Source organism: Molothrus aeneus, chromosome 6 (genome assembly GCF_037042795.1).
Source record: "Molothrus aeneus isolate 106 chromosome 6, BPBGC_Maene_1.0, whole genome shotgun sequence".
Taxonomy (NCBI): Eukaryota; Metazoa; Chordata; class Aves; order Passeriformes; family Icteridae; genus Molothrus; species Molothrus aeneus.
This window is the reverse complement of record NC_089651.1, coordinates 28,510,785-28,537,385: the sequence shown is the minus strand read 5'-3', so window position 1 is coordinate 28,537,385 and position 26,601 is coordinate 28,510,785. Positions and strand designations below refer to the sequence as shown.

Sequence of the window (26,601 nt, the reverse complement as noted above, 5' to 3'; positions counted from 1 at the left end):
ATCAGCATAAAAACTTCAGGCTTGTCTAGAGCAATTGCTTTTATTTCTAAAGCAGAGGATAAATTTTGATGGATTAACATGAACGTAATCCTGTTGTCAAGTCATTGGGCAGAACTGGGAGTGACTTTCTCCTTTACCTCCTCCTTTCTCAGTCCAATGCTTATACAGAGTCACGAGGGGGAAAGGGGAGCACTAATCGTTCATGCTCTGACTCATTTACCCCTGTTTACTAAGTGACACCTTTTCAGAGAGCTTCTTGAATTGTATCATCAGAGATGCTCTGTAAATTAATCAGTTTGGAAAGAACCATCTCTGATCCTGTTGGCATCACAGTACGACATTAAATCCTGGTACTTTTCTTTCAAACAGGAAATCATGATAACAACAGAGGGCCTGCACTTTCATTTTGAAAAGACTGAGTGCTGGAAGAGTGCTTCTGACCCACAGTTCCCTTCAGTGCTGGAAGCTATCTGAACTCTGTCAAAGGAGAGCACAGGTAACTAGGAAGCTGCAGTAAAACACTTTGCTTTGAAATATCACAGTCCTTAAAAAGAAATCAGACCATTTTCAGCAGCTACATCTGGAGAAGAATGAGAATAGTCTCACAATCCTAACTCCACATCAAAACCCAAGGGAGTGTACAAGTTACCTAATCATAGAGTCATAGAATACCTCAAATTGGAGGGACCCATAAGGATCATTAAGTTCAACTTCTTGCTTCTCTCAGGACTACCTAAATCTAAACTGTAATGACTAAAAATGTTGTCCAGATGCTCCTTGAACATGCAAGGCTGGTGCTATGACCACCTCCCTGAGGAGCCTCTTCCAGTGGCCAATCACCCTCTCAGTGAAAACCTTTTTCCTAATGTCCAGTCTGAACTTCCCCTGACATAGCTTCATTCCCTTCCTCGTGTCCTATCATCAGACTAGCCAGCCTCTCTGCAAGCTAGTGCCTCAGCTGCACATTGGGAATAACAGCCTTTTCCTTCTCCAGGGAAATAATGGCAAGTACGCTGGAGAAGACTGAGAAAGGCTCATGCCCTGGAGTGGAAAAGGCTAAGCAGATCCCTTGGGTATCCTGTTCCACCCCCTGCAACAGCAACACAGCATGGAGATACATTTGCTTTAAATTGTTGTGGTTTGACAGGAAATGTGTTTTTTGAGATGCTGTGTTTTTGGCCAATGGATATTCAGACTTTAATATTGGCATTTAACCTGACCATTGAGACATGGACACGCCTCTGAGAACACGGAGTTAAAAGCAGAGCTCCCAAAGGAGAGACTGTGCCTTTTTTGGATCGGGACAGAGCATCCTTAAAAGACAACCCTAGAAGCAGTTCTGGTCCGTGTTCAGTGGTGAGAGCACTGGACATGAAAGGAAGAAGTCACGACGGCAGATGTACTCCGGGCGGTGCCACGAGTGACACAGAAACACACGAGGCTTCGACTGTGTTTCCAGGGGAAGCCCATGGCACAAGAAGGACTCCTCTCCTCTTGATGAACTGAGGATTGATTGTCTGAAGAGTGGTGCTGGACCGAGAGTTGGTGATTTGAGGAACAAATGTATTGTGTTGGAAATTTGGTGGGGGGAGGAGGAAATGCATTTGTGAGGTTTTCATTTTCCCTGTATGTGTGTGTTCCTTTTTATCTGTAGTTGTAGAGTAGTTAATAAAGTTCTGGTTCTTTTTCCCTAAGTAGGAGCCTGCTTTGCTTATTCCTGGTCACATCTCACAGCAGAAACCAGGGAGAAGGTATCTTCATGGGGGCACTGGCATTGTGCCAGTGTCAAACCATGACAATTGTCAAGCACCATCAGCAAGGTCCAGAGCACAGAGCTGCTCAGGGGGAGTTAATGTATCCTGTCACAAAGCACAGCACACAGCCCTCTCATGCTGCATTGTTTTCTTACCCACCTCTTCTGTATCTTCCATCCCTTGAACAACATCCACCATGCTGCAACCTGCGTGCTTGCAATTCGCACACCATCATCTTGATTTGCCTGGGCTTTCCTGACAGAATTAAATGAATAGCAAATTGGGCTCTGTTTTTCCCTCCCCCACTTTCCCCTTGCTTTTGTACATGCTGAAGTTAAAAGCTTCCTCTGACTCAGATTTCAGCTGTCACAGATTTCAGCAGTTTTCTCCCAGGAAGTCTGGATGCTAATGACAGAAATAGCAGCTATCTCTAAACACTTCATCTGCTGTCTGTGGTCAGAGGGCAGCAGGTGTGGTGAGTGACTACTTCAGAAAATCCCCTATCCTCACCAGGCAGGCTATGGTAAGAAGGGACTGGGACCACCACCCCCTGATTGACAGGAAGGACAGGAACAGTTGCCAGGGCAGGCAAGAGGGATGGAGCAGGAGGGCATGTGCTCACCTGGACACAGGTCAGGCAGCCAGCAGGATGCAGGGCCGCTGCCCCTCAGCTCACCACCCAGAAATCCTGCTGCTGCCTCTCATCCCTATGGGAATCATTCCCACCCAGGCAGCTACATCTCAGGTGCCAAAAAAGCAGTCAGAGTGTTAAACACCTAAGCATCCCATAAATAGGTTATCTTACAGGTGAGATGACTCAAGGCGAAGAGACTGAAGTGGCTTGCTAGAAATGCAATTGAGATGGGAACTAGGACTAAGGTTTGGGTATTTCTCTTTCTCAATGTCCAGTGCTCTACTCAAAATGAAGGTTTGGTTGTTCTCGGCCAGAGTCCAAGGACGTGCTTTGTTGGCAGCTTCAAACAATCTGTTTGGAGCTTTTTGATTCCCACATGTTCAAAGCACTTGTACTTTCCACAAAACATTGTGGTGTCATTGAACACAATGTTATGTTTGAATTGAAAGGAGGAAAAAAAAATCACCACCTATTATTGCATGTAAATAAGAGTTGGTCTTTTACATAGTATCTTAGAAAAGAATGAAGGAAGAGTGAGTTTGACCCTTGCTGTGCTAATTATTGATACTCAATCATCAATTTACTTAGACAAAAAAGCATGCTATCCGATCCACTATAATTTCTTTCAATCTGCATGAGGGCATCCTGGGATAGAAGGAAGGGCAGAGGAGAACATAGAGGTACCTGAGGAGGTAATGATATCCTAGGGATCCTAAAGGGCAAAATTTAAGCCATGTGTATCATCCTGTCTTAATGGGTTCACTTACATGCAACACCCAAGGCTTCCCACAGTAGGATTTTAAATAGTAGCAGGAAAGTGGAATATTGCCTCAACCAGAAATTAAGTGCTGGTGCCATTCCATTTCCACTAGAATTGTCCCAGCTAGGAGTTGGGTGTCAGGTTCTCATGTCTGAATATTCCCAATAGTAAGTGCCTTGAGATGAGTTCAGCAATTTTCTTCTTTCATGCCTATTCTTTGGTCTGTCTCCTCTCAGTCTCTCTTTTATAATAGCACAGAAGCTGAATCAGAGTACAGGTAAGTCCTAGAGCTCCATACAACCTCAAGTCTCTGATTCTAAGCAATGGCAAACAGCAGCATACCACAGAGAGGCACAACAGTCAGCCAACAGTCACAGAAAATTAGTTGTGCCACCCAGGATTTAACAGCCCAGCAGGTATCTTTTAGAGAGCTAAATATTGAGGTATGTTCCTAGTAGGTAGGTGTTCATAATGGGCAATATACCAGTAGCTGCAGTAGCATTACAGTTCTCATCCCATACAATGGTACAGCACCAGTTCTGTTGCCATACTCATGAAAGAAGCTTAACTTTCTCTTGCATTTTCTCAGTTTTCACATTTGTTGCCCCTGCTAGTACCAGGTCATCTGGTGTGGGCTCAGATGAGATAAACTATCACTTCTGGGTGCTTAAGTTCTTTCACAGAACAACAGCTTTACAATAATGAGTAGCAGAAGACTAAAACTTTCTGACTGGACTGATAAAACTGTTCTCCATGCTTCATAGGCAGTTCAGATGCTTGGCACGAGGGATATTGTGATGATTAATAATTAACTGGCTGGAGAGACTGAGAGCTCAAGGACATATGCTTCCCATCTGCAATCCCCTGGAGATGAGGCTGCACTTTTCAGAAGGGAGGGAGGGGAGCTGGTAGGGTAAGAAGGTGACAAGGTTGGTGTGCCCCTGGAAGTCAGCAGCCTTTTCAAGATACTTTGCTAGTATCTTCCAACACAGAAGAAGGTATTATCCTGCACTTCTCCAGGTGGCTATCACTAATTCACTATCCCATGCACTTGGGGGACCAGGGCAGCAATGATTCCTCCCAGCTCCTGGTGTCAAGCTCACCTAAATGAGATGCATCATTAGAAGCTGCATTCATGTATTTAATAGGCTTGAACACCAGCTTTAATAAGACACCTCTGAGATCTCAGGAGAGGTAACAGACAGTTAGAAATATGCTTCAAAGTCCTCTGGACATGAGAGGTCAAGGTACTTATCATCAGATACTTAAAAATCCTGTACTTGGTACCAAGTTCAGAGGTACCAAGTACAGGATTTTTAAGTACCTGATGTGTTAGAGACTATTAAATTGTTCTTTACACTAGCTTTAAAATTTCATCTGCATAAATTTCTTTGATCCATGAATGGCTTTAACCACATTAAAATTAGTCAGAACAGCAGCTGCAATAGGCACCGAACTGCATATCTGAGAGTAATTACACATTACAAAGGGAATCCTTGAAGCATTTCAATAACATGCCATATTACAAACAGCACTTGAAAAGCCACAGATGGACTTGTGAGCTGTAGAATATCACCTTTACTCCAGTTTGCTTCCTGCTTCCTTGCCTTTCTATCAAGAGTAGAGGGTGCTTCAAAGAGTATTGAAAAACTTTTAGTTGATACTGTGCAGTTAAAAACTGAAAAACAGATGTGTAAGGAGTCTCTTCCTCCCCATACCCATTCATTTTGTACCTCCCAATTCAGCTCTCTGATGACATGTTCCTTCCTATTAGCTCTGCCTGAATACAAGGGACAGAAGAGTCCACACTCAGCCATCAGGGGGATGTATAACCAATCTAATTAACACAGTGCTGGGATGCCCCCCAGGGCTGTCCTCCCTTGCCCCCCAGGAGTGTCCTGCCTGCTTGCCAAGGCCTCTGGCTACCATGATATAGAACATCTCCTACCAGCAGCACTCTGCCTAGGGGAGGAGACAGAATTTGACCCAGACAATAAAAACAACTGAAATTTTTAGGGATCCATGTGGTTTGCATTTTCTTCATCCTTCCAGAAGCTTTTGCTCTGCAGAAGTCACAGCTCTTGTTTATGAGACACATAAGGGGAAAAAAAGGATTTACAGTATTACCTTTCTTCTGGTCCCAAGAATACCTGAGCTTGAACTGGACCCATTTAATTTGCCCCTGTTTCTCCTTGGCTTACACTGGAATTCATCCGTTCTGTTTCAATTCAGTACAACCTATTCCTCAATGCCCTGTCCCCCAGTGTTCTTGCAGTAGCCAGCATACAAGGCACAGTGCTCCAGCAATAGAAAATAGGTCTATTCTACATCCAAAGAACTGCCAAAGAGAAGATAGCCAGCTGTCTTGAATAACAAGCAGCCATAAAAATTAGAGTGAATAAAAGTACAGCAAATGGTACTGCAATCAAGAACAATGAATGTTAGAGCTGGAGACAGATGGTGGGTGGATTTCAGCCTGGGACATGCCTTTTTAGCTCTGGCCTCCACAGATTTGGAAACCTTCAGCACTGCCTTCTCCCCTTTCCACAATGTCTCCATCACAGGGTTGCTCTAAAGGCATAATAGCCCTTGAATTCTTAGTGCTGGGACAGACTCAGAAAAAAAAGCTCCTCAGGTAACTGAATCTGCAGGCTTAGTAGATAGGTAAGGAAGGAAGGGCAGAAAAGATCCTCTCAGCACAACAAAGCCTGACATCTGTCTAAAAATGCCCTGACTGAAAACAAACAAGTAGGATGAGGGAAGAGCAAGCTTGACCTCTTAATTCCCAGGAGGAGCAAGTGCTTTCTGCTTGTACCTAATAACCAGGAGCCCAAACACTTGTCCAGGAGGGTACAAACCAACTTTCTAACAACCTCAGCCTGACAGAAGGAATTTGACTCTCCACCTGCCTCAGAGAGAAGTGGCCTGGCTGATCTATCATAGTGTATCTGGAGTCCAGCTTTCTCATTCCTTTGTGGTGAAGCAGTTTTAGAATTGCATAAAGTAGGGAATAGATTCCTTTCATACAAAATACATGTTCAGTGGGCCATAGGACAAGTGTGAGTAGCACTATAGCTTGGCTCCAGCCTGGACAACCTCCTGGAACAGCTAGGATTCACTGGAAATATGCACTCTTCTGCTAAGTGAGCAAACAATACAGAAATATTTTCACACAGGAGACCCAGAACAAGCAAATCCAGAGTTTCCTGCTGTCTGCTTCTCTGGCAGACCTGTGTGAAGAGGCAGCTGTATTTGACACCCCCAGGGATTTTAACCTGGTCTCTGTCACCCCAGATGCATCAGCACACTAAATGGTAGAAGCCAAATGCAGAACTAGTACTGTTACTGCCCCAGCACATAAGCAGCACTCATGATGAAACCTCTGGGTGTGTGATGCCATCTCAAATGCCCTGAAATAGTCAAGGCATCTCTTCAAAGTTGATAGCTATGATAGAAGATCAATGAGGGAAAATACCTCAACCTTTCCTGAGAGAAATACAGAGGTCAGCCAAATATCCTAAAACGTCCTTTTATATCGATGCTTTGCTAGGTAGAGCCTTTCATTTTCTAGATAAGTGATTTGCTAAGAAAGCAATCAAGCCCTGCCTGAAAATACCCACAACCTAAGCCTCTTCTTATGGAACTAGAGCAGATAGCTGAGGCTCTTACCCCAGGTACTACCCAAAAGTAGAGGTTAATGACAGAGGTAATGACTTATCAGATTAATCCCATGGTTAACCTCTCACTCCTTTCTGTCACTTCTCACATTCACCAGGCTAATCCAGAGCTAGGGGAGATGACAAATACAGGGCAATTATAAATTCATCAGCTCCAAGTAATCCCAAACAGAGCAAGACACACAGATGAGCCAAGAACAGATGTCTAGGAGAACATTGTGTACCTAGGGAAAGCGAACCTATGGCAAAGCCTGTAATTCACTCTGGAAGGCTACATTGGGCTCCTTGTACACTCTAAACCCCAAGGCAGCAATCAGCATCTAGGAAGCTTATTTTCTGGCATCAGGATCCAGTATAAGTCACTCACTAGCAGATATTGAAGAGAACAGCAAATGGGTTGATAGTTCCTTGTGAGTTTAAGTATGACCATATGGAAAGCAAAATAACAGATCCAAGGTTGAAGGTTCAGCAAACCATGCAATCAACAGAGCTTACACTGTGCCAGGTCCTCCCTTTCCCAGAGATGTGGATCTATCAGGAATAACATGGCATTCAACTCATATGTTGACACACAATGAATGCACTAAACAGGCTGAAATGCTTTCAGTATTTCTAGCATCAGACACTTGCTTCTGTAGATCAGCATTCCCACCTATCAGATCATTTATTTCTCCCAGATTTTCTATTTCCCTTATCATTGCTTTCCCAGACACCTTAAGATTAATTGTTTAAAAATTAAGTTACCAATTAAAACAATTTTCCAATCTTAGGATGCAGCCTCATATTTTCCTCTGAGGTGAGAAGTCTCACAGATTCAGGGGCTGATAGATAAAGCCCTGAAATGAGGAGATACCTGCTTTCTCTGCCCTGGATCTTTCATGCTCAAAAACATCCAGTGGTTGTTAGAACAGTAGCAAATATTTTTTTTCTTTTCTAACAGTTTGAGTCCACTTGTTAGAGAAAGAATCATTAGACTTAGGAATTTTGGTTTTTTCCTTCCCCAGCAAAAATATAGATTTTTTGTATTGACTGGTCTCTGACTCCCTCCCCAGCTCCAGCTATGTCATCTTGGCATAATGACAGGAACAAGAGGGACTGAAACAAACAGAATTAGAATAAGGGCAGTTCAGGTCACTAACATAGCTTTCAGCCCTAAGACACCCATTTAAATTCAGTTCATTGCACTAATGCACAATTATATACCTGCTGATCACCACACTTGGAAATGGATCTGACAGCTGTTCCAACTTGGTAGCTCACTAATGCTCAGCTCTCCCCTACAGAAGCTCCCATTGCATGTATGACTTAGTCCCTGTGGGCTGCCTGAGTAGGAAGCTGGATGACCAGCTGAGCCATGACACCAGAGCAGCTCAACCTATACACTAGGGATGTAGTAGGGATGTAGAGCGAGAAAGGTCTGCTTTCCTACTGCTAGCATAAATTTATTTGTTAGGAGAATGACAGGCTCCAGTACTGTCAACACATCAGCTTTCATCAATAGTAAGAAGGGTTTGTTTGGTTTGGGGGCTTATTTGTTTGTTTTAAAGAATAGCCAAGTAAAATTAGGAACCTTGACAGCCTAGTGAGCCAGAAGCTAAATCCTGCTGACCGAAGTGTCATGTTCTAAAAGGAATCTGCCTTTCTGTAAGGGGAACGCCCAAAAAGCACCAGAGAAAAATCACTGGAAACCAACTTCCATATGGTTTCAAGACAAAGCAATCATTTCTCTCAGAGCTGCTCAGAGCCAGGCCAGGGGATTGGGACTTCGCCTGTGGACAGGGTGAAAGAACAGCTTCCAGTATCAGCAAAAGTAACTCTGGATCTTCCATATCTCTGGGTTAGAGCTGACCTTACTTTCAGCCCCTGGGCTTACACCTGAAATCCTGCACAGGAGTCTCCTGACCCCACAAGGGTTCAGACTGCCTTGAAATAAGTGCTTTAGAAATACCAAGTCAGACTGTCACCTGCAGGAACCAACTCAAGAGCACTGATGTGGGAACTGTGGGCTAATGACAGGATCCATGAGGCTTTTGCTCCAGAAGCAGAGTTCACACATTTTTTAACACTGTCTTTAGCTTTCCTAGGTTCTCCTCAGGTTTCTTACTTTTGTTGGTGCATGCTGGGGAGCAGTTTTCCTAAGGCAAGCAGGACTAGCAGAAGTGCCAACTCCTGTGTTGCCCTGGATGAGTCAGTTCAAGTCAGTCCACTGGGCAACAGAGCACTGGCTCAGTGAGTTTGCTGATGGGATAAATGCTGGGGCTGGAGGAGCAATGGCCTGTGTGCAGTCAAGAGACAGCTCTTTAGACATCTCATGCATAAGCATACAGTAGTCAGTGACAGGGCTGCAGTGCTAGAGAAGATCTGCAGTAGCACAGACAGGTAGCCAGCTTGTCACCCTGACAACATCCAAACAGACTGCTCCCCCAATGGATAACACATCTCTAGGCTGTTGCTAAGACAACAAAAATTCACTTACTATACATAAATGGGCACACTTCATTGCTGGACTTATTAACTTGGGCCATGCCACTTCCTCTTTTTCTCCTTAATTGATTTAAATCAGATGACATGTTTGGATCTCTTCTTCTTGAAGGAAAGAACTCAGCTGCAGCTCATTGTAATAGGTTTTTTAATCTTTTCTTCTTCTTCCAATTGATTTCCTCTCTCCAAAGACAAGAGAGGAAGGATATCTAGTTACATTTCATCATCTCACAGACTTAAAGCAGGCACTGACTACAACACCGTGCTCAGCATCAACAAATTGCTTTTCTTGTCCCTCTGCTCCTGCATTCAAGCAGGGCAAGGGAACAGTCCCACTCTACCACCCTGCCTGAGGTCAGCCTGATGTCATGCAAATGAAATTGATGCAGTCTAGGAGGAAAAGAGATGCAGAAACAAAGCCTAGTTTTCCTCACCTGCACAGACTGCCAGGCTGCTCAGTCTGATTTATTTGAAACCTCTAATGTACTGCCACCAAATTTGCCATAACACCTTTCTTTTAAAAAAAATATTGAGGGGTTTTTTTTTCCAAAGTCAAGAGCATTTGCACTGGGAATTGTTGTATCCAAGAAAACTGAAGCAGTCTGGACACACCTCTCATACCTTGGGCTCAGGACTCTGCTGTTATCCAGCTTTTTCTGCTCTTTTCCCTCATTCTCAGCAGTGGTCTATTTAGGCTCTCTGACCTTTAACCAAGAGTCTTCCCAGAGAGTTTTTGGGCCCATAACAGAAAGTATCATAGTATGACACAAGACTTATTATGAACCCTGAACCCATTATGCAGCATATGCATAGTTGAATAATCTAAACACAGTCCTACCAAGCAAACAAAAAATCAGCACAGAAGGCCAATTCAAACCTCCAGGAAGATGCATAAAACAAGCACCTGAGGGCTGTCTGATCCCTCACACCTCTGAGCAGCACTATGTCTGACCACTCCGAGAAAAAAAGAGCATTTAGCACTCCTGTTGGATACACTATAGCACTGTGGGGAACCCATTTCCAAGCCCCTGTTAGCTCACCATTCTGCTTTGTTACCCAGTACCCTGAGCTTGATGTGATTTGAAGACAGAAGAATGAATAAGAATCTAGATAAATGAAGAGTCAGTGATAGAGTCAAATGTTAAACACAAAATCTTTACACTTACCTCCTCAACAAGCCTGTGAAGAAGATTAAAACACTCCAGATTTTTCCTAGCCTATTCTTATTCATGGAAGAGGGAATTCTTACAGTTTTGTGACTGGTCAGAGAACAAATAAGAATAGGATACACCTGCCATGCCTTTGCAAGAACATGGCAAACTTTTGAGTGAATAGTGTGTTTTGGAGGACTGAAATGATTCAGATTTGACTAATAATTTTGACCAGAAATGACTCGCAAATATCTGAAGGAAAATCAAGGCATTTAATTTTATATATCTATATTAGGAGTTGCCAGAATTTAATCAAAATCTCCCAAAGGTAATATTTTGCTTTTTGTTCTCTATTTGTTAAATACAAAAATGTGTGGTCAACATATGGAGAAGGGGAAAAAAAAATCCTATTGACTGTCCATTACTTAATCTTTCAAGACCACAAGTTCTACTATTGACTTAGAACAACCATTCAGCTCATCACAGCAAGAAATTTCACAGCTATCAACTTACTTGACAAAAGATTCCCCTTACTCTCTATGTGGCTTCCTGGAATACCAAATACAGTCAGGTGATGCTGTGCTTCTCCACACACAGCAGCTCACAAACAACTAACAAGCAGTGTAGAGATGGGGCCACCACCTGCACTAGGGTTTTTCACTCTTCTGACTAAGTGAGCTGAGAGCATCGGAGACTTTCACTACAGTAAGCACTAATATGTTCACATTTTTGAGTAACTAGACTTATTCTTTCCTCCAGAGAGATAATGACATGCTCCATGATCTACTCAATGCTTCAAAACAATCATGTTATAGAATTAAGTCCTTTGCTTGCAATCCTGTTGCTGTTTCTATAATAGACTCAAAGGCTGCTTATGTACTGAAGGCAGAGGTACAAAGCATCTTCCTTTCTTCATTCCATCTACAGTGACCTGAACGGTACTTCCCTCTCCAGAGGGAATGACACGTATTGTCAGTGGAATCAATGGAGTAACTGTGGGACAAGGCTGAGTAAGAGATCCCCCCTCTCATTCAAACAGACCCCACATCATTGCTCCCTGACTCCCTGCTGACCAGGGCTTTCATTCTCCTCTGCAGCACATCTCAGGGGCTCATTTTCCCCAGCAGGAGGAGTAAGCAAAAATGCCAAAAGATCAAAACAGTTCTGCATGTTATCAACTGCAAAGACAGGGGAAATTCAGGACAACCTCAGCTGTAATAAAAGAGGAACAATAGTGATATGAATATCTTTGCCTCTTATATGATAGCATGAATCTGCTAGGCAATAAGCTGAAAATATGAGAGCCCCCAAACTTGAATCTCTTCCAAGAAAACTATTTTTAGTGGAATATGTTTAGCTTGTTAAAGATTTAAACCCAGGAAATAATTGCAGTTACTCTCCTGCCTGATTGAAGTAGGCAACATTTATTAACGTACAGCAACTAAATAAATTATTCCAATGTAAGTCTCAAATACTTAAAGTGATGAGGGAACAGGATAATATCCTGACTAAAAAAAGTCAGCCCTGTGCCTGTGGTCTAAGTAGATCTGTTCCATGATAAACAGTATATTGAGACAGACTGGAGGAAAGAGAGCTGCAAGAAGTTATGAAAGGAAATTTGATTTGTACCTCTGAGGGGAAAGTGGTAACTGACTAATCTGAGCAAACTCTGTCACAGAGTTTATAGACCTAGTTATTTCTTGCAGGTCTCCAACCAGCAGATGGCTTAGATTAAGTCCATGCAAGAGCTGAATTCAGACTGGCAAAGAGATTCATCAGTGACCAAACCCATGATCCATGTTGTTATTCTGTGTTCACACTTACACATTAAATCAGAGTTCAGTATCCTGCATATCTACTCTTTAAATTGTCCTAATTGAGCAGCAAAGTCCACTTGCTCTGTTTTGCAAGTGTACAAGCTCTTTGGCATGAGATGGGTATAACCACCCTGTGTGCTGAGGGTGAAGATAGGTTGCTTTTGATGACAATATTCAGAACACTGGGAATACCCAGTCATTTTTGCTCCATTATTTTATGCTGAAGAAAACAAGCCTACAAATAGATCTACCTGCTTCAGCAATTTGTGCAAAACACCTCATTAAACAGCAGCACTTTTTTTTCCTAAAGAAGCCTGCTTCATATCCAATGGGTAAAAGGATAAATGGCTATAATCTTTGAATACACAAGACTACACAGAGTGGGTATTTCATAGCTGCACAAAGCCCATAATTGAACTTCTGCCCTGGGGATAAGTTTTCCTGCAGTGTAAGTGCTTCCAGTTGCCATACGGGGGTCATGTTCTTTGTCAGGAAAGCAGAACTTCACATCCAGTTAATTGTTGTTCCAAGCTGTCTTTTTTTTTTTAATTGTTGTTGTTGGGTTTTTTCCACTGAGGCTAGTTTTCCAACAGTCATTCAAGCAAATGTGCTCATTTCCCAGTTCCCCCGCAATTCCCCACCACAGTGTAACAAAGTGCAGATTTTGCATGGCTACATTCCAGGCTTCGTGGTGTTAAAATCATAGCAGCAATGGAAAAGCACGTAGCTGCAGTAGTCATAAGGTAGGACTTGAGCTACAGGTGACTCAGTGGTAGTCAAACAGATGCTGTATGAAAATAGATTGGTTTCTGTGTATAGACTGGTTAACCCATGGAGTTAGTACTTACACATGACAATTTCCATGGTTTGCTAAGCAACAAAAACTACTCAGTCTGAAGTAAATTGGTGACCTCAATTCTGTTCACTGTGTCTGGGTGTCCATCTCAGAACACAGTGACCATGAACAGCAAGTTCCTTCTGCCTTAATTACTTAAGGCTTCATCTTTGGTGTCAATCAATCAAACATAAAAAGATAAAGACCATGTCCATCCAGTATTGGATCTCTTCAGCTTAGTGGTGAAACATCCACTGCTTTGGGATGGATCAAGAGGGGCTGAGAGAGGAAAGCTTAGGCCATAGTCTGCTGCAGAACAAATTGAAAAAATTGCAAGGAAGTCAGTGGATATTATAAAAGGACAATACAACTCCTTTATTTTCCTCAAAGGATTAATGATAAATCCTTTCATGTGCATTTGCAATGTAAGTCCCCTGTTATCAGGCACTAGCTACCATCTATTTGGGTTACCAAACCCGTTAGCTGAAGAACTTGGGGGAGTTAACAGTTCAGGCTGCTAAGCAACTGACCAATAAACACTCAAGACCAAAGTCTTGGGAAGGATTTTACACTGACTTGCTCAATTTGACCAATAATTGCTCTGGAAGAGGCAGTTTCAGTCCACGGTACTTGTGCTTTCTGGACTGCTCACCAATGCAGATATAGTCCTACCTAAATAACCTTTACCACTCTCTCTTCCCTCAGAAAACAACCCACCTGCTTTAGTTCACAAAGATCCCTTGATTCTTGTGATAAAAAGACATTTGACTTTTACAGCAACCCACTCCTAATCTCTTTGGTGTCTGTTCCCTGGATTTCCCCAGCAGGGAAACCCACACTGTTCTGTGGGCTTCCTGGTAAAAGTTGTCACTGCCTGGCAAATCTATGCTGTAATCTTAAAGGTCTGGAGCTGGATATTTAGAGCTCAGTCAGCACCTGGGCCATATTTTCCCCAGAAAGTTTTATTAAATTTGTGGACGATCTGAAAACTACTTTTTAAAAATCATTAGTTGGTAATCAAAAAACAAAGGTGAAATACATAATCATCAAAACACTTCTCATGTGAACATGATTCTCCTCAGCTTCTGTCAGACCAGCAAGCAAATAGGCTGTGCCAAGCCGCCTTCTCTTTGGGGGTTTGTGCCAAGATTTGGACCTTCTGATTTGCTAGCACAGAAAACACCCACTCACATTCCCCCTTACAAGAAGAGGTCAAGGAAAACCACTTGCTGCCCTGTGAGCTTTCAGGAAATATTGCTGAGCAGCATGTGCCCATACCCCTTTCTGTGCTGAAACTTCACCAGACAGTTTCTTACTCTTGTTGCTGCAATTAACCTTCAGAGAACATTATTAACTACAATCTTATGTATATGAGGAATTCATCCAGATTATTAGAAATTATGTTCTTACTGCAACTCTACAGCTGTTTCTCCTCCTTAGATGAAATCCTGACCCCAACCCCACAGCCTGGTAATGCTTGTTCACTTAAAATTAAATGAAAATTATCTCTAACATGTACAGAGGTGAGCACATTTTCTTCCTTAAGTGGGGTACTAGAAATTAAAAAGTCCTCTCCTCACCCAGTGCTGCTCCTGAAAAATCCTGCAGAAAATCTGGCACAATACCTGTAAACTGGACAAATAGGCTAAACGCTAAAAAAAAAAAAACAGAAAAAAAAAAAAAGAAGCAGGATCAGCATCATCTCTGACACTCTGACATGAGAGCATGATAGGCTTGGATGAGGAGTTTGGGCCAGGGAAAAGGGGGGGGGGGGGGGGAAGAATCAGCCTCTCTGAGGATCTGTGCTTGGCTCCTCTTTGTACAGTGCCTGCCCTCCAAGTATGAACTCCCACCCAGCCCCACTGCCCCCCAGTCAGTAGTATTTCATACTCACCATGTCATAAACATTCAGAATCACTGGTTCATTTGCCATTGTTGATTGCAGTGGAGGCTGGATTAAAACCTTTCAGTCCCTGCCAGATGTGTGTTGCTGCCCCCAGGGTATGCTTTTACCCTCAGCCAGATAGAAGAAAATGCCTCATCCTACAGTCGCTGAAGGAGGAAAGGAGGGAATTCTCACGGTTGGATGTGTGTGTGTAAAGTTGGTTGCAGGGAGGCAGGAAGGCCTGGATTAGGTTTGCTGGTTGTATAGGGTTTATTTTAGCCCTCCACGCCGTGACAGATCCAAGGTTTCTTTTTAACTCTGTAGTGCACCTCGGGGTCTGTAGACTCATACACCACTGTAACCAGGCACCGTCCGAGCTCTTAAATCCCGATCCACAGAAGACAGATTCTGAGCCCAAATACGAGCCCTCTTCTGGCGCCGTGAGCAAGCTGGGTGGCAGTGCGTGCGGGGAGATTTCTCGGCAGAGCCGAGTGCCGCTACCGCAGGGGGCTGCCAGCAGCACGCAGGAACCCGGGCCACCAAGGCAGGGAGCGGGGCTGGAGCGGACGCCGAGCTCCCGAGCTCCCTCCCGCCGGCGGAGCCCGGAGACACTGCGGGATCTGCCCGCGGTGCTGGGGCCGGTCCGGCCGGAGCCGGGATCTGCCCGCGGTGCTGGGGCCGGTCCGGCCGGAGCCGGGATCTGCCCGCGGTGCTGGGGCCGGTCCGGCCGGAGCCGGGATCTGCCCGCGGTGCTGGGGCCGGTCCCGCTCAGGCACTCGCTTGAGGGCTCTCCGCCGCTGGCAGGACATGGTGAAGAGGCTGTGCCAAAGGGACTCCAGCGCGGGGCTCGGCGGTGGGAGGAAGAGGAGGAGGGGGCTGGTTGCCCCCGGGGCAGAGAGGGGATGCCGCAACCCCCATCCTGCCCACGACGTGCAGGCAGACCTTGCGTCGGCGCCGAAGTTAGAAGGCAGTTCTTCGCGGGAGATGAGGCGGGATTAACCGGACTGGGGCTGGAGGGAGGAAGATGCCGAGCAGACGATGCTTCCAGGCAGGGCACGGGGCCAGAGCTGGACACTCCAGCTCTCTGTGCTCTGCTCTCCGCAGGGCCAGTCCTTATTTCGCGACCAGCTCGTCCCGAACAGAGCAGCTCCTACTGACTGACAGCCGGGGGAACCCACCCCGTCCCCTGCTGGCTGGATGCATCCCTGCATGGCACACGGGGGGAGGGCGGGGAAGGGACCAAGCGACTGGGCAGGGCGAGTAGTTTCACTTCTGGCAGCAGCAGGGTCTGGAGTTTCTCCCTGGAGCTACTTTATACTCATGTTAGGACCGTGAAGCTCTGCAATGTCTTGCCAGCAAACACTCCCCTCTGAACTGGATGCGAGAATCAATTATAAAATGCACTGCGGTAAATTCGTCTTCCTTTTGCTCCTCCTCTCTCTTTAAAGGGAGAGCAGAGTCTGTGATGGTGCTGGAAAAGAGAGCAGCTGGGAGAGAAACCAAGGATTTCCTGCTCCCAGAGATTTGCAGTGGTGTGGAAATTAGCACTCTGACCTTAAACGTTCATACACAACAGATTTCTGAAGCAGGAGGGGAAAAAAAAAGCAGGGATGACCTCATCTGAGGTGGAGGCGTATCTGAGGCTGAGGCTCTCTGCCAGCTCACAGCCAACCAGATCTGAATGAAAATTGCAGGGAGCCTGTTACATCAGCAAAGCCCAGCATGCCTCAGCCCCGTTTTCAGCCACATGGGAACCATCCCGTCCGGAGAAGGGCTCACCTCCCTTGTCAGGAGCAGAAAGACAAGACCAAAGAGCTGCAGCCTTGTAAAAGACTTGTTAACCAGTGTGCAGGAGAATTTCTAGCGAAGGCAGGCAGTAGGAAAAGGAAGTGAGTCCATGTCCAGCATAGCTAAGTGCCAACACAAAGTCAGACAATTTTTTTTCTCCAGACATTGCCAAAGGAGATCCATAACTGCTTTGCCCTAGGTATGCATTCTGAAAGTGCGAAGCCACAGTTCAGGCTTAGGCATGATGACATGCAACATGTCAGGGACCCCAGCACAGTAATTTCATCTGGACTAGTCATTCCACGGGTGAGCTGGACAACCTCACACACATGGTACATGGACTTGACCAGCACCCTGACTTCCCCCCTTCCCTAGCTCTCCAACCCACCAATTCTAACTGTGCCATTAACCATCAATCTAGGCAACCTGCATCTGAAGGAGCAGCTTGTGCAGGTGGGTAAAGGTGCTTCCTCCTCCTTACCATCTCCAAGTCTAGATACTCCTCAGAGGATAGACTGAGCCCCCACTGTCATTTTAAAGGCTATGGAGCAATGGAGATCTTGCTCTGCAAAAAGCTAAGCTGCATGGTTCATGCCCTAACTTGTGAGACAAACCGCCTACTGAAACCCAGAGGCTCCTGCTAAACTGTCACAGATACCCCCAGACTGTCACTTTGGGACATGTGTCCTGCTCTAGAGATGGTAATGTTTTAAGGAGACTTGAAAGGAGAGGGAATAGTAGACTGATGTAACTAGAAAAGAAAAGCAGCACTACAAGGTCTTCCCACACTTACCCACATGCTTATTTGCTAAATTAACTCCAATGACTGCTATGCTCAGAGTTCACTAAAATCAATTAGAGACTTAAATCAGATACACATTCCAGAGACAGGCATCTACAAATACTTAGGATTTGGGAAAGGTGACAGGCAGCCACAAGCTTCAATGTTTTGTCCCACAAAACTTTTCAAAATTCATCACCTAGGGGGGAAAAAAAAAAGATTACTAGAATTCCACTTCTAAACTTTAGAGCTAGAAGAAGGGGGGAATTAAAACCAAAACATGTCTTTAAAACAATCATATTGCTTCAAGAGATCAAAGCCAGCCTAAATGTGCATTTGTTATTTAAAGGATTTCTGCTGTAGGAGAGACAGTAAATGTCACTTGCACATTAAGACATTTCAAGTTAGAGGGAGAGAATCCACAACAGTGAGAACTACATTACAAATGTCATTGCTCTCCCTTTTTGCCCCTTCACAGAAAGTTGTTCCACATTGTGACTTAGCCTCATCAGTGTTTCAGTGATTCTTTGAAAATTCCTTTTTTTATGCCATTCTACTCCAGACAACTTATTACAGCTCCAGATAGAAGGGATCAGTCTGAATTCAAAGATCTAATTAATATGAGTTGTTTTACCGTCATATAAACTCTTCACAAGGCTTGGTTTGCTTTGGGCTGTGTTGAAATGTTTCATCAACAGCTCAGGCTGATGCCAGTTGAGAAAGTGAACTGTTCTATTTCAGGAGCATGAGTACAATCCCACAGATAGCCTTGCTGCCTATAGGCACCAGAGCCCATATCTTGTGTTGTAAAAACATTACAAGATAAATGAATTGCAAATACAGAGAAAAGGTCAATTCTTCTCACTACTCGTTAGAGCAGCTGGAACTAAAGCCTTGAGTTGTGTTTTGAATTCTTCTTTTAAGCACTTATGGTGGTTTTAGGACAAAGCAGACACACTTTTTCCATACATACACCTAAAGCTAGACAGCACCTTCATTCACATTTAAGCAGCCTGTTGCAAGCCCAACATTCTTGGCACTCCTTTTAAAGGGATTCACGTATTTGAGTTCATCTGAGTTCATCCTCACTTACTATTATGGTATGAGTGCATCCACAAGGATCGGTGTCTAGAGGAGACAAGGTAAAAAGGTGAAGAGAGTTAAAAGGAAATTAGTGCTGCTACCCAGCACGGACTAAAAAAACAAGAATTAGGTACAACCTTAAGGAATTATCTGGTACATTAGGCAAGGCAGTCAAGTCAGTAGCTGAGAACTTCAGCCACCTCCTCCAGGTCACAGTCACAAAAGTGGCATTGCTGGGCACTGTAACCAGAGCTGAGACATTCCACTGGGGACAAGAACAAAAGAACAGCAGTGCAACAGAGAAATAATGGCTGCATTAGAGGTGATGGTCTATCTGCAAGTTTGTCTGCTTGCATTGCTATTCAGGAATTCTAGTTAAAATTAACATTTTTCCTTAATCTACCCTCATGGACTTTCAAAGGCTCAGAAGCAACTCAGCAGACAATGGGACTTTTAAGTATATTTCACAGCAGGGCTGCCCAGTTTAAACCTCAAGACACTTAATGATCCTCTCTTGACATCAGGTACACCACCCCAGCTGTCCATTATATTTTTTGACAACTTGTAATTTTGAATTTACAAAGCGCTTCTACACATGTCAAATTGTCATTATAATCCTGTTCTGAGTACATTAGCAGGACTATCCTCCTTAAAGAAAATATAAAATGGCTGTTGAAAAACTAGAGACAGCATTTTTTCAGATCCTTGAGAATGGTGGAAGGTATGGAAGAATGAAAAGGGAGTTGCAATTCCTGCCTTCCATCTACAGGAATAAATCATCACCTGGACAGGTGCTGGAGCTTTGTAACCTTATTCTGGGTGTATGAGAAGAAGTATTTTGATTAAGGAGTTTAATCTCACTTCTGAGGCACTTGCATATACCAAGGATCTGACAGATTCTAGTCAGACCTGAGTATAGGCTATGGGAAAAAATGGGGAGAGAAAATCAGCACAGGATGCCAGCAATGTGGTTTTTCCTTGTGTAAGGTAGCATGTGAAATATTTAACTTCTTATTGCACCACAAAAGGAAAGAAACTCAAACTGGATTACTTCAATACTTTAACAGATTTCATCCAAGACTGTGGGAATTTGTAGCTCAAAGCTAGGTGTGTGTTAGTAGTAGAAGGGGGAAACAAAGTTAATATTTACATTTAATTCCTCATGGAGTCAATCCTGATTTTACATTTCATTTCCCTTCTCATTCACAACTTTTTAATATAAAGCTCCTTGTCAGGGAGCAATGAAGGCTGACAGCTCCTAACATGACTGACAGGGCAGTGTCTCTCCCCTCTGCAGGTCTGTCCTACAGGCCATGAGCAAGGTGTGCAGGGCAGGCCTGCAGATGGCCACCACACTGAGCCACAAGTCCAGATCATCAGGCAAGTTTATAAGAATAAGTCAGGTCTAAGGTCAAGCCAGGACATCCACCCATGTGTCAGGCCCAGCAGAGCAGAGCTGGAGAACAGGATCCCATCTATGTCACAGGGGCATGGCCCCAGGCTGGGCTGAAATGGTGCTCCTGGGCCATGGAGAGGCCCCAGGGCAGCACAGGACTGTCTCCTCTGCTTACATAAAGCAACACTGTCAAGTGAGAGCCAAACAATGTACACAGAGACTTCCAACCTGGACACTGGGATGAAAATTCCAAACATCCCTATACTAAGGATTAGGGAAGTAGTTGTTCTTATTATTGCTATTAAAAATTCACAGCACAAACTATCACAGGTCAGAAGCAGCCAACAGATGCAGTTAAAGGGACAGTACACAGTAATTTGTGCTGTATTTCTGGGAAGCAAAGCAGGCTTAGTTTCAGAGGGTTTTTCCACAGCAAGATCTTCACATTATTTGCATTATGTTATAATAATTTTTGGAAGCTGTGGCAGGGGGCAGGACCCATGCACTGGACTCTACATGAATACAGAGGAGAAGAGTACACCTACTCATTGAAAAGTGGTAATTAAAGAGATGTGACAGGAAAATGGCAAGAGAAAAGATACATCATTAGCCCCACATCATAGAGGTATGCAGAAGCAAAGTGATCAGACTTCAGCCAAACAACAGTCTGCTATATAGTGAGGACCAAAGAGAGCTGAAGGGAGGTGCAATACCACACATGTAAAGAAGATAGGAATGTATGTCATACGATGCAATCCAAAAACCCACAGTCTACTTAACCCTGAATGTGTCTAAGCTGCCTCCCTCTTGGACCAGGACAATATTTGTTCTGCTGCTGAGCCTGCCCAGAGCTACCCCAGCTGAGGCACTGTGCTTCCCCACTCCTCTGAGTCTGACAGAGGCCCAGGAATCAGTACAGTGGCATGAAATACCCCCAGATCACTCAATCTGCCTGATTTGCTCTGATGCATCCTACTGCGTTGAACACAGCGTCTTGAAAAAAACGCCACGCTCCTTCAAAACCACCCTGTTGGGGCCACTGAATGCCTTTGGTATAAGCACCTGTTGGTTAGATTAGAGGGAACTGGAAGCCTAGTCTTACATTCTCACAACACCTTACATCCTTCTTGCTCACCACACAACACAGGATTCAAGAGGCCTGGGCTCCGTTCCCAAAGTGTTTTATGCATTTAACACCAGGTGAAGACAACCAACAGAAAAGGAGACAGAAGCTCCAGCATTTGTTCCCAGACATATTCCCCAGCTACTAAGTGACATTTTTCCAGCACTCTCAAGCTGTCTATAGATTAGTGTCCAGGGTCTCTTTCTCAGTCAAGCTATCATATTCTGCAGAAAAGTGATCAAAGCTAGTGGTACAGGATATTAATTAAAGAGCTGCATGTACTCATCACAGTATTAGTCACAGAATTTAGGTATTCCTTTTTCTGTATCTAAACCTCTTTTTGCAGTCCTTTCATAGACCTTGAACTTTTTATAAAGGAAATAAAGAAATCACAAAAAGTATTGAAAGGTGTTTCAAAATTGGTTTTAATTTTTAACTTTCCTATTACTTTTCTAAACTGTATGTTCAAAGTAGGGTAAAATGCAACTTGCAAGAGCTACTCTTTACAGCTTGTTAATAGTGGTTAGTAATTACAGGTGCTCCACTGTCTTCTTTGATTGTATGAATTCCCTTAAAAATCACTGTGGTTGGTTGCTGGGTTTTTTTCAGAATACTGAAATGTAATTACCTTTCCTTATTTTGCTTGTCTCTCATGTTGGATGATTAGCCAGTACATACAATAGAATGCTGCCATTCTCTGGAGTTATTATAGCATTCCAACAATACAAGGAACCTTTTAGCTTATAGAATAAAACAAACACCACAGACAACAGCAGGTGTGCCCACCAGTGCCTTTTGATAGTTTCAGTACTACTATTACCACCATACTACTATGACCAGCTTTAGCTGGTTGATTTTTTTTACCAGTTTTAACTTTAAAACCCCTGTTATTTTTAAAGAGTGAGCCTTCAATCTATACCTAAGCAAAAATGGTAGCTCTAACTCCCCAGGAGTACCTCATCTCTTGTTTGGTTAGATACAGAGACTGGGCAGCTCATTCCCTCACAAAAGCAAGAAGGTATGGCTTTAGTGTTAGACCTTTAAGTTGATTCATTTGATCTCTGAATCTGGATAGCTTTTTATAGCTTAACAAGGCTTAGTGATGGGTTTTGTTTAACCCAATAAATTCTGTAACATGTGCCCAGAGCGCTCTAACAGGCTCTTTCATGAAATCCACATGAGCAAACAGGCTGTGCCTAACCATTAGACATGTGTGCACTTCTCAAATGACTCAGTCAAGCCAAAACCCACTGCAGTGCCTTCTCAAACAAAACTCATATACAAAAACATCATTAAACAGTGAAGGAAAGTCTGCTGATAAAGAAGAAAAATCTAGCAGGATCTGGAGATGAAACTCCTTTCCTCTCATTACTCCCACCTTCAAATTATCATATAAGCCTTCTATGGTACACAGAAGGCTTATATGATAATTTATTCTAGGTGAATATTCTAGGTACCAGTGGTTTTGAGCACTGTTATAATGTAAGCTGAAATCCATAGCAAAGACAACCAGTAATGGTGTTCCATCCCATCCCACCTACACTCATTGAGCTTAGTCCATGATTTTACTTGGCAATGGCAAATGAGCCCACTGCACAAAGGCAGCCTGTGGCAGTCCATGTTTTCCATTTTCTGCCTGTTCTTGTTGGCATCATGAGAGTGGCCCCATGCTCAGTCACCATTTGCAGATTTTCACAAACGACCTATCTGTTAATCTCTCACAAGTCTAAATGAAGGGAGATTCTGTTTAACTGTGCCAAAGCAAAAAGCTGTGCTGTTTCTACAGAGCTACTGAAATCCAAAACTTCAGATTAAATACATTTGTTATTTAGGAAGACAGAAGCTATCACAGAAGTCATAGGTATGTATTGGTCAGAAACAGATTATTTTAATAGATCTTCCCCATCTTACATTTATCAGCAATCCTGTAACACAAACCAGATTATCATCTGAACAGCAAAAAAATGTGAACCCAGCCACCCAAAAGGTGAGGACAAACAATTCTGTCTTGCAACAGTGATGAAGAAGGTTCAGCTGGACCTAGGGCAGAGAGCTGGGAGAAGCACAAAGGCCTCTTGCAAAGTTGGTGGAGTTCATGGATGCAAGGATGTGGTTTTTGCCCCTCACTAATCTAATTAATCCTGTCAGATTTGGGGATGCTGTTGTTCCTAACCTGCATCCTTGCTAATGTCTCATCTCTTCCTGCAGTTCCAGGACCATGGCTTTCCATGAAACAAAGCCAAATGGCTATGCTGCAATAGCCACTCTCCAAACGCAAGCACACCAACTGCCTTTCACCCAGTAAAGAATTAGGGAAGGAGGAATGGGAAGAAGCAGTCCTGGCTTCTGAAGGCATGTGTGGACAGGGTAGGCATCAGAGTCTTGGTTCCCCTTTCCCAGGGCCATTTTGCTCCCAGCAATCTGCCCTGTGACCCCACCCAAGGACAGATGCCAAATCTACATGATTTCAGCAGACAGCAGAGATTATAATCTCACCATTCCAGCAAAACTACATTTGCTGCCTTCATTATCTTGCATATTTCTAACTTATGAATGCTATGAAATGCCACAAAGCCCTAGTGATATGTCACTAACCACTCCAGCTTCACCACAGAGATGGCAACTGCTGACAGGACTACTATCAATAGTCTGTGAATCATTTTGAGATGAATCAGACTGTTCAAAAATTTAATAGTCATGCACTAGCTTTCTGCTTCCTTACAAATTATGAGTAATACTTGCATTGAACAAGGAACTAACATTTTGAAGAAAAATTATCTCTAATTCTCTCTGTTTTTTCTGCACTGGCTAATATCAGGGCAACAATTTTCAGACTACTGAATAAAATCTTCTCATGAGAAGTTATCTTTAAATGATGTGGGAAAAAGATCATGACATGAATGTTTTCCGAGTAGTTTTTTTCTTCTTAAATATTCCTGCCATACTACTTGCTCCCCAGAGGATGAGGAGGCTAGGTGGCACTGCAGACTAATGGACTAGCTTATTATTATTGGAATTAATTGAGTTTGGTGATCTTCTCAACAAGCTCCATAGCTAACATAGATTTCTTCAACCCTCAATCACAGAAGAAACCAAAGGCAATGGGCCTAAGCACATTATTTCTTAAGGTCAGTGCTGGAATGAACAGCCAGTGGGAGAGAACCCACTGCTCAGTCTCATAACTTTGCTTGATGTAATGGAATAAGGATATAAAAATACTGCTTCAGCCAACATTGCTTCAGATGTATATCAGAGTTTGCCTGTTCTGTGAGTTCCTCATATAAGGATCATGAACACTAAAGAACACAGACTCCCACCTACAGCCATAACCTAACAAAGAGTGATATTTGCTTCTTTCTGGTTAAAAAGTACACTAATAAGAAATTAAATAAAGTTAAAAATAAAATAATGGAGCATTTTTTTTCCTTTGTTGCCTATGCAGTATGCCAGTATCAGAGGACTATCTATGCTCCTATTAAGAAAAAATTATTTTAGCAGTAAAGGTGTTATGCACATATCATCCTCCTGGCTCAAAAAAATATACACAAGAGTTTATTTCCACCAACAAAGCAAAAACCCTATAGCAGGCTTGTTCCTCCCTGTGCTTTGCTGTCATTATCATTTCCCCCACCTTCTCTCTGTCTCACCTGCTCCATACACACACATGCATCTTCAGTTCTCTGCATTCTCAGAATTCGCCAGACCTAACACTTCAGCCTTGTTCAAGCCCCTTCCTAGAACCTATTGCCTGTTGATTCCACTCCCTGACTCTGGTTATTTTATTCCACAAAGATATGTCATTTATCTTTCTACATCTTGAAGAAACAAGAAGTGTCTGCCTTGCCCTTACTGGCATCTTAGCACAGCAGTAAACACATTCACCTTCTATAGCAACAATAATTCTCATGTATAAAATAACAGCAAGGAAGAATCTGCAGCTCTGAATTAGGGTGAAGATCTTAAAGGACAGGTGTTTCCAGAATAAAAGCTCCTACATGAGATTTTAGAAAATTACTCCTTACTGAAAAGCCCAAAACATTCTTAGCAGTATTCTAACAGAGGCAAGTACAAGTCACAGCACTTAAGGCCAATAATGGCTTGAGACAGAAAAAAAAATCTTCCAACTTCTCAGATTCTTCACCTACTTCTATAGCATAATTTTTCTTTCCTGCTTTATGACTAATATTTTCCTTTGTGTTAAATCAAATGTTATAACATGCCTTAAAATCACATGAGGATTGTACCTTTCAGTCTCCAGTAGACCTTGTCTAAAGAACCTGGGAATTTCAATTATGCCATCTGCTCTTTCATCTGCTCCAACAGGATAATGGTGTGATCCTCAAAGCACATCACACCTGCTACCTTGATTTCATATGCACTGTTGTTGCAGTGACACCTGAATATTTAGTAAAAACTTAGCATCACTGCACTTAAAGAGATAAAATGGTTGTCCTTAAGCTAAAGTTCCAAAGACACCAGTTATATCCAGACTGCCCTCATTATCCTTCATATGTCTTACTGGAGCAGAAGGGTACTAACCTCCTCCTCAGCCCTCTCCCTTTCTTTTGTCAGAGGGCTGTGAATTCCCAGACCAGCACCTCTCTTCCTTTTTAACTCCTAATGTCACCCACCAGAGGTGGGGAATGGCAGAAGGATTAAGAAGTGTGCAAGAAGAAATAGCCTCTACATATCACCCCTACCCCTAAACCAGCACCAATATACTTTGTAACTAATAGGATAAGAAAATAACTTCTGTTTTCTAGTCTAATCTAATTTCCTCCCAGTTTCCTCTTACCACAGAAGACATCTTTGAGTCCAAGAGGAAATACTGGCCAAAGAGCTCATGCTGATGCAATGATTTCAACACCTCCTTTGCAAGGCCAGAGGGCAGCCCCACTGCTTCTGTAACCCTGAAGCAGCCAGAAGAGGGAGATGATGTACAGAGAAGCTGTTGGGAAAAGGAGGAGGAGAGGGGAAAAAGTCAGAGGCAGCAGCTGAAAACTGACCCTTCTTGAAGCCATCCACACCCAGGCTTAGCTTCTTATCTGTTCCCAGTCTGTTTTGATTTGCACTATGAACTCTGCTTAGTCCTTACTCTCTATTATTTGATGAAGGATAGGGAACTAACTGGGCTGCTGGCAGAATTTCTTTTTAGAAGCGATAAAAAAATTGGTGGGAAAATAAATCAACTGGGTTGTAAATCAGTTGAGTTTAATGGCCAGTCCTTGTTGATCTAGAGACAAAATTTGTCAAAGTAGCCATGGAAATAGCAACTGCTTCTGGTACTCTTCAACAGCTACAAAGCTCAGTCACAGCACTACAGCAGCAGCACCTGAGTTCTTTGTGAAACAGACCCAAATGGTGTGTCCTACACATTTTCTTCTCACCATTAAATAAGAAAGATAAAAATGGCTGGCAGGAAGCAGCAGCCCAGCA

The 26,601-nt window shown here is 43.4% G+C and overlaps 1 protein-coding gene across 1 annotated transcript in view; it reads right to left on the bottom strand.

Moving 5' to 3' along the window:
* Positions 1 to 16,153, bottom strand: part of LOC136557458 (deubiquitinase DESI2-like) — a 50,698-nt gene extending 34,545 nt beyond the window's left edge. The window contains exon 1 of the mRNA XM_066551318.1: positions 15,004 to 16,153. Within this exon, the coding sequence (XP_066407415.1) occupies positions 15,004 to 15,042 (39 nt within the window). The 5' untranslated portion in view covers positions 15,043 to 16,153. The remainder of the gene's footprint in view (positions 1 to 15,003) is intronic.
* Between the last annotated feature and the right edge of the window lie 10,448 nt (positions 16,154 to 26,601).